General features: G+C 26.0%; 1 protein-coding gene across 16 annotated transcripts in view; it reads left to right on the top strand.

The window, feature by feature from the left end:
- The window catches only part of LOC122253160 (putative divalent cation/proton antiporter TMEM165), a 54397-nt gene extending 44767 nt beyond the window's left edge, over window positions 1-9630 (top strand). For 10 of the 16 annotated variants that reach the window (XM_086537864.1, XM_086537862.1, XM_086537859.1 and 7 more), the window contains 4 exons: window positions 1733-1768; window positions 2025-2198; window positions 8188-8293; window positions 9119-9630. In XM_086537864.1, coding sequence (XP_086393990.1) covers window positions 1733-1768; window positions 2025-2198; window positions 8188-8293; window positions 9119-9183 — 381 coding nt within the window. In that variant the 3' untranslated portion in view covers window positions 9184-9630. The remainder of the gene's footprint in view (window positions 1-1732; window positions 1769-2024; window positions 2199-8187; window positions 8294-9118) is intronic. The other 6 variants (XM_086537867.1, XM_086537872.1, XM_086537869.1 and 3 more) reach the window with 1 other exon arrangement.
- The last annotated feature ends 988 nt before the right edge of the window (window positions 9631-10618 follow it).

Here is a 10618-nt window from a genome sequence, read left to right as displayed (position 1 = left end):
TTCATATATTATATTATATATTATTTTGTATATCAGTTATATTGTATGTATATGAAGTATATATGTATTTATATGTGTGGTATATGTTAACTATGTTTTATATATGTCATGAGTTATGTTGACTTATATAGACTATACTATGTATATATCTGGATAAGTATATGTCTATCTATAGTATAATTGTTATGTATATATATAATGAATATTGTATAAATATATGTTTATAGTAAACTATATATATATATAAATATGTAGTCTATATATATAGAAAAATATGTATAAAATATTATAAATATATATATTTGTATATATTTATAATTTATATATTATATTGCATATAAGTTTTATAATATATATATATATATTTATATTGTACTATATTACTAGTGATATACTAAAGTTTATATATATGTAATATATATATATAGTAGATACAATATATATATATTTATATATATATACTCTATATTTATTATCATGTACTCAAATATAATATTTATTATATATATATCTATATATATTAATATATATATATATATTACTATATATTTCTATCTTACATGTTATATATATACATATATTTAAATATATTGCATATAATATATAATCCACTATATATACTATATATAGTATATATATATATATATATATATATATAATTAATATAATATGGCCTTAAAATATTATCCAAAATATATAAAAATAAAAATATAAAAATAATTCAATATATATTACGATTATGCTATATATAATATATATATTATAAATATATATTTATATATATATACAAACATAATAATATAAATTTTATCTATATATATCTAAATATATTATATAAATATTTATCTATCACATATAAAAATATATATAATCTTAAATATAATATATATATATATTATATAATATACATATATCTATAATACTATATAATATAAATATACAATATAAATAATCTTATATTATCTATTATCTATATAATATATATTATATATATACAAAAATATATATTCTACAAATATATCTATATATATATATACTATATATTAATAATATATATATCTATATCTATAAAACAAATATATATATATAATATATATATATTATCTAATACATAAATATATATAAACATATTTATATATATATTATATTCATATATATATATATATATAAATATATATATACACAAATGTATACATATATATTATATATAATATATTATATTATATAATATATATATATATGTATATATTTCAAGGATATCAAGAAATATTGGATTTACTGAGATAGATTGGTTCATTTAAGTCCTTTTATATGTGTAATTATACCTAAGGACTAACAATTAAGAACATAGGTATTTAATTTCTGTATGATACATATTTTTGGAAAAATTAAAATTTTAATAGTAAGTTTTATTTTCGTTTAGATAGGAAAAACTATCAATTTGATAGCATGTGTAATTTTTTTAGATGTTTTATTTCTATATGATAGATATTTGTTTTAGATAAAGGAAAAACTATGAATTTTGTAGTAATTTCTTTAAAAATTCTTTATGAATTTTTGTTATAGTATAACTTTGACTGTTGGGGCCTAATGAAATTAGTACCTTCCCTCCCCTCCCCTCTGGTTAGACTCTATCAGGGAATATAGCATATATATAGTCATGATTTGCTATTGCCATCTTGAGATTTGTTCTTCATGTCTTAACTTGCTGTGTGTTAACATTTATTCTCAGTACAAACAGGATAGCGTGGAAGATTGTGAGAATAAGGTGAGTTGATATCAAGGTACTATTATTGAATATGTTTTCTTTTTTTGCCAAATTTCAGATATGACTATGAATCATTTTAACATTATTTAATTATATTAATTCTATATTTCAGCTAAGAATTCTAATGGAATCAATTACATTATATGTTAATTTAAGTCAAAATTTCAGGTATTACTAAGAATTAATTCAAGGGTATTACATTTGTTACTTGGATTAATGTTTGTGGAAATGGCTTACAAATAATATTTGCTTTCAGTTTCAAAAGGAGCCACTTGAAGAAGGAGGAGCAGGTGTTCGAGGACGAGGAGGACGGCGTGCAGGAATCCTGGGAGTGGTTTCACGTATATTCTTGCAAGCTTTCACACTTACTTTCCTAGCAGAATGGGGTGATCGTTCTCAAATTGCAACAGTTGTCATGGCAGCGCGAGAGGTTAGCATTTTTGTTTATTTAGTGTGAGGATTTGATCTATTTAGATCATATCTCTCTCTCTATATATATATAAATATCTATCTATAGATATAGCTATATATCTATGTATATATATGTATGTCTATATATATCTGTATATATATATACATATATGTATATCTATATATGTATATCTACATCTTTATTATATCTATATATATATTTATATCTAAATATATCTATATATATCTATATATATCTATATATATATACATATGTATACATACATATATATATATATATATATATATATATATATATATATATATATATATATATATATAATAAAATATATATAATTTATTTATATGCATATGTATATGGTAAATGGATATATATATATAATTATATATATGGTATATGTATATTAATATATATATGTATATATATATATGTATATATATACTATGTATGATAATGTATATATTTATCTTATTGTAAGTATATATGTATATATTATGTCTATTACATTATTATACATAGATATACATATAATAACTATATATATACATTTTATATATATATTATATATATTTATAATATTATAATATATATTATATATATATTATATATATATATCGTATATATTTAATATATATATTTATATATATATATATATATATATTATATATATATATATATATATATATATTATTATATTTAAATATTTATAAATTATATATATATGTATATAAATATATATATTATCTATATATAAATTAAATATATATATATATATTATATATATAAATTATATATCTATAAAACTGTTTATATATATAACTAAAACAGAAATATATGATTTTTATAAAAAAAATATTATCTGTATTACATATATTAATATATATCTATATATATATATTATATATATATATATTATATATATTGAATAAATACATATACCTATAAATAAATAATATAGATATATGTATGTATGCTATGTTTATATATATGTATGGTATATATATGTATATATATTTATTTATATATTTAATTATATATATATATAATATTATATATATTTATTTGTATATATTATGTAAGTATAAATATGTCTATATATATATTATATATGATTATATATATGTATGTTTATATTGTCTCTAAAATAAAAAAATATCTATGAATATTTATGATTATAATATTTAAATAAATCTTATGTTTATATATGATTTATAATAGTAAATAATAATAAGAATATATATGTATAAATATGTAAATATATATATATAAATATATAATATATATATATATATATCTATAAATATGTAAAATAGATATGAATATATATATAAGTATATTTGTATTTATATCTGTATCTATTATATATATTAATAATATAATAAATATCTATATATATTATCTATATATACACAGATATATAAATGTATAGATATATGTAATATTACATATATGTTTATATATATGTATGTATTATGTATATATAAATGTGTATATATTTATATACATTATAAATATGTATGTATGTATGTAACTGTGTAATATATATTACATGATTATATAGATATATAAAATTTTTGCATATGTATTATATATATATCTATTATATATATATATATATATTATATATATATATATATATATATTATATATCTTTATATATGTGTGTGTGTGTGTTTATATATTTATTTATCTGTATATAAATATAAGTATATATTAATATATATATATATTATTCTATATATATCTATATATCTATATATATATCTATATATATATTTATTATATATATAAATATATATATATATATATAAATACCAAGACTAATTATATATGTTTATATATATATATATATATAATATATATAATATATTTTTATAATGTTATATACATATATATGTATATATATATAATGTATATATACATATATATGTATATATATATATATTATATATTTATGTATATATATATATTATTATATAATGTTATATACATATATATGTATATATATATAATGTATATATAACTTATATATGTTATATATATAATGTCTATTTTACATATGTATGTATATATGTATATACATATGTATGTATATATTGTATATATAGTATCTACATATATATACATAGATATACATATAATAATATATATACATATATATAAATAATATAACTTTATATATATATATTTTTATATATTGATATTTTTATATATGTATATATATATATAATATATATATATAAAATATATATGAATATTTATATTTATATAAAATTATTATGAATAAGATTATTATATATAAATTATATATGAATTTTATATATAAAACTCTAACTATCTTATATATTATATATATATATTTATATATATATATATATATATATAAAATGTTTATATAGATAAACTAAAACAGGAAATATATATATTTTTGTATAAAAAAATATATATGTATATACATATTTATATCTATATATATATATATATATTATATATATTTATATATATATTATAATATATCATATATATTTATATGTGTGTGTGTATATATACAGATACATATATATAAATAGTATATATATATGTATGTATAGGATATGTTATATATATCTATTGTATATATATATATATATATATTTGTATATATAAATGTATGTAGATATAATTATATTATATGTGTATTAAATAGTATATATATGTGTATATATATATGTATATGTATATATATATGTATATATAATATATTATATATATATTAATATTATATATATATATATATATATTATATATGGATATATATGAATGGAATATGTACAACTCACTGTCTCACAATAAGACATCTATATCTATGTATAAAATGTACATCAATATCTCTCACCAGCACTCTCTATGTATATATCACTGGAATCTCTATCTCAATCTATATACATCACTCATCATATATCAGTTTACATAACAGTAAAATAATCATATAAAACTAGAAATACTTACACTAAACAACATCTTAAATGAATTATGTTTCTGTATGGTATGTCTGTCACTGAGACCTCTATACTACCCATGTATATAAGAACTCCACGATTTATATCCTACTGACTGCACTATCACAAAATATCTATATCTAATATACTAATCTATCCACTCTCTATCTATCACTAACTCATACATATAAATATCTATCAAATAAAGTGAGTGAGAGTGAGTGTGTTTCTCAATTTCTCACACTGAAACTTAAAATTCACTGTAACTATCTGTATAAGATAACTCATAGGAAGAATATGACTGAAAACTATATATTATATAACTGTGTCTCTAACTTCTGAATCAATATAGTCCTATATATCAATCATAATATGAATCATCAACTCTCTGTATATAATTATTTCCATAATATATGCACTATCAGACTCAACACAGACTCTCTAAGTCTCTATCTCTGACTCTAAAGTTATCTATTTACCTATCACTATAAAAACTCCAAAATATCAGTTATCTCAATATGAGACACAATCAATCTCTCAACTAAGTAATACTCTCCAGTCGATACTTAGACTAACACTACTGTGTACTACACTCACACCAAATATCTTACAAACACAGTAAGACGTCAGTCATGTTAGAACGCTGTGTAAAAAATAATCCCCAGACACACGAAATCTCCCTTTAAGCCTCTGTCAGTCACTATATATATTATCTAACTAAATCACTCTCTCTCTCTCTCACATCACAATCTACACTCACTTAATCACTCATTGTGTGAAGTGTTTATCTCAATAAAAATCATAACTCGACACTCACACTCACCCACACACACAAACACTATAACCTATCTCACACTCACTCTCCATCTCTCACTCACACTGCTCACACACAATCACTCTACTAACCCTCACACCATCTCAATACTATCTAACTTCTAAAAAACTAACCCCACAACTCACACTCACCTCTTCCACTCTCTCCAACCCACAAAATAAAACACTCACACAAATCTATCTCTAGCCCACCCTAACTCAAACACCAAACCACATCCAACCAACACCACAATATACTCTCTCACACTCTCACACACATCACACACACTTTTACGTATCACTCAATCTACAAAACCACAAAATCTCTCCTATACTCACATCTCACATACTCTCAATCACTCACTCACACTAACAAACACTCACTCTACACTCTCACGACTGCACTCACAAACCAACACACTAACTACCTTCTCAATCTCTCTAACACTAAAAATCACTATATCTCACTCTCAAGCAGACTCACAATCACGACACACACTCCTCTCACTCTTTATATCACACACGTACCCACACTAAACAATCTATCAACACACACCCTCACACACAAACTCACACACCACACTCGCTGACTTCAATCACAATCTCACCCACACCCACAATAACACTCGCATCTCATTCTACTCACTCAATACCCACAATAACACACTACTCTCACTACCAAACAAATCAATCCCTAACACACCCACACCCACCACCCCCCCCCACACCAACACAACTCCCACCACTCACTCACACACACACTCACAACCACACCACACACTCACAATCACTTTATGCATCCTCATAGTGCTCTCTACCCAGACCCTCACACACACTGACACTCTATACCTCTCTATCACTCTCAAACACATCACAAACACAATAACCCCCACCACAACTCACTATCAACCACACACCCACTCACACACACTCACTACTGGCACTCACACCCTTCTCACAAACTAACACCCTGCCACTCTCACAATTGTCGCCTAACACAACTAACTCAACTTCGACCTCACTTTAAACTCTCACACAACTCACTACACACTAAACACAAGCCATAGTCGTTCAACACTCTGTCCTCAGCAAAACACAAACAAACCTCTATCTTACAAAATAAAACGGCACATACACTCACACCACACTACACTCCAAACCTCACTGAATCAAACAAACAGCGTCTCGTCTCACTCTCTTCCACTTATAGTATCTATAACTCTCACTCACAAATCTCTATAGTCTCCACCCCTCACACAATCACTCCCAACTACATCCCTCACTAACACCCATACCACCCACACACACACACACCTCTCAACACTCTCTCACACACCACTCAAACACACACACACACACACACACACCCACACACACACACATACTAACCCACACACATACTCACCCTCTCAAACAATCCCTCACACTCAGGTGCACCAATACAATCTCCCACCTAACAATACATACAAACTCATCAAACAACACTCAATGACTCTCTCTCTGAACTCTCTAAAACTACCTCTAAAAAACACACCCACTTCATACACACCCACACACACATACACTCATACACACCCCCACCATTCTCAACTAAAAACATTAACACAAACACTATTACACCAAAACCTAACACTGCACAAACTCACAGACACAACACAGACAAACACACACACCCACACACACACACACTACTCCCACACACAACGGACAAACACACACACACACAAACTCACACACACACACACACACCACAAACGAATCACTCACTACTCACACTCAAACTCACACACATTTCATTATGTCATCATACTCAACAATAAGCCTTTCTTCCACTACCTCCCTATCCTATCATTCTATAACTAACTATAAATATCACACACTCTCTATCACTATATCTATATCTAACTATCATTTAATGAATCCTATAATATCAACACAATTACATGAACATCTAAGCTATCTCATCTATTTCTCTCTCCAAAATTATCCTGACTCACAATAACTCACACACAAAAAATATCTCACTATCATATAACTCAATCCCAACACACCTCTAGACACACATTTATATCCACTCCTCGCCTAACTCCTTCCTCTACCAACATATATTCACACAATCCCTCATATCTATATATATCTTTGTATGTTGTTATAATATCTGTACTTATAGTTTTATATTTTATGTCTCTGCTTAGGATGTTTATGGTGTTATTGTTGGTGGGTTGCTCGGCCACTTCTTGTGCACAGGACTTGCTGTCATAGGTGGACGTATCATTGCTACAAGAATATCTGTGAGAACAGGTAAGAATGCTTTTCAAGTTTGTATGAATTTATATTTCAGTTCTATAAAAGTCAGATTAACCCATTGCTGATGGGGGGGGGGAGTGAGCTAACTGGTCGTCAGGATGGGCTATCTCTGATGCAGTGGACAATGGTTAGAAATGAGAAGGATAGGGAAAATGTCTTAAAATGTCTTATATGTGCTCCTGGCAGTGCAGACATGCCCAACGAACATTTTCCCTTAAATCCATGAAAAAGATAGGGTTGAATCTGACTTGGTAAATTTGTAAAAATACTTCATGATTGCGAGTGCACTTCAAAAGTCAGTAGTTTCTGATGTTGTGTCATGTTCGTAATGATGCTTGTCTTTTGGGCCTAAACAGAGCTATTGTGTATGTCATGACACCTGTCTGCAATGGGTTAAAGATTCTAGTATTTGCATGAAATAATCCACATATCATCGAATGTTTTTTTAGATAATGAATGAGATATTTATATCTTATGTATAAAGGTATACATTTATTTTATTGCTTTTATATATTTATAGATATTGATATATTTTTATATGAATTTCTTTTGCTTTGGGTCACATGTCAAATCCCTGGTACTCATCTGTTTCTTTTTGTCACATTCCTAACATACCTTTGGCTCCTAACACCACCTTAGCTCTTGTGCCACATATCCATCACACTCCCTTCCTCATTCTCTCCCTCTCCTCCTTCCTTTCTGTTAGTATATATGTATTTATTTAATTTAGTTTTGGGTTTTCAATATACCTCATTTTCTGTGGAGGTGGACTGACTATATTGATATATATTTTTGTAACCATTGTTTTCTTTTTTTCAGTTACAATCATTGGTGGGATTACCTTCTTGATATTTGCAGTGTCAGCACTGATTATGGGCCCATGAAAATAAGATGCTCATACAAATCCAGAATTATTGTAAGGTTGTGGTAAACATATTTTTATAGTTTACTGTATTCTTTTTTTTTTAGAAAAAAGAAATATCTATATATAAATGAAAAAATAGCAAACTAATAACTGACTTTGTACTATGTATACCTATTTATTTTAGGGTAATGTATGAAGACTGTATATAAATGCATAATCTTTAACTTCAATGAGAAGGTAAAATTGTACTATTGTACTATTTTAAAAGCTGATACAGATACTATCATTGTGTTCCTTTGTAGAAAAGTTTTGATAATGTAATTTATTATAAGTTTTCATAACTATTAAACGATGGTAAGGACTATTGCAGACATTGTTTGATCTGGATTTTATGTAAGAATGAATGTACACAAATAATGACACTCAATTACCATACCTCATTCTTTATAAATAAAATTAATTTTAATGTCCATTTTTTTATTTTGTTCCATTTTTTTATGTGAAAGAAGATTCTTTTGTTTGACAGTATTTGCATAAGAAAGATTTATGTAAAGGATTCATGCTGAATGAGTTGTTCACAAAATGAAGGAAAAATACAAAATGGGAAGGCATACAAATATGCCCAAAGCTTTTTTGCTGTATTGCTGCTCCAGCTGTGTGGAGTTGGGTATATTTGAGCTCCATGGTAACGAATACGAGGAAATTCAGGACTTGTGATGGTTCGCCATTTCTTCAGCCCAGCTTGTCAAGGAGGCCTTCAAGGTCAACCATTACCACCATGTTGCGGGTAAAAATTTGGTGTTGCTGTGCTGTGAGGATGACGTCCTTGCTTTTGTATGAGGATGGACCTCCAAGTCAGAGAAGATAATGAACAGACTGAGAAAAGACAACCTGAAGGCAGCCTCCAGAGAATAATACTTCCACATTCAGAAATGACTTAAAACCCCTGGAGGCCCTGGTGAGACTCACTATGAAAATCCCCACCACATCTGTAAAAGAGATTGGTGACATCGTCAGGGAAAAAGAGGTCAGACCACTGTAGACCTCTTAGCCGGTGTGACAAGGTATATGTAGGTAAGACAAGACGTGGACACTGACGGACATTTCCCCAAGTAATCCCAAGCTTCCATTATCAAACAGGCATTGTTCCCACAATAAAGGAAGATATTAGAAGCAGCAATCATCTAAATATGCATAATGTGCTGGGGAGCCACAGACTATCCACGGTTGTTGTGTCTTGACGACTGTAATACTTGCATGGCCTACTCTGTATCTCTTGTGTAGTATGTCTATAAGAATCAATATAGCGAAAAGACCTCTGTCATATTCGTATGTTTTCCTATTTTTGTTTTTTTTGTTTTTTAGACCTGAAGGATTCACCAAAGTATTACAAAATTACTAAAATATTACTAATTGTTATTTTATTTGTCTTTTGTAAGAAAAGGAAAATACAA

The sequence above is a fragment of the Penaeus japonicus genome, unplaced genomic scaffold (genome assembly GCF_977035675.1).
Source record: "Penaeus japonicus unplaced genomic scaffold, GWHDUDI00000001_assembly GWHDUDI00000006, whole genome shotgun sequence".
Classification (NCBI taxonomy): Eukaryota; Metazoa; Arthropoda; class Malacostraca; order Decapoda; family Penaeidae; genus Penaeus; species Penaeus japonicus.
This window is presented reverse-complemented; position numbering and strand designations above follow the sequence as displayed.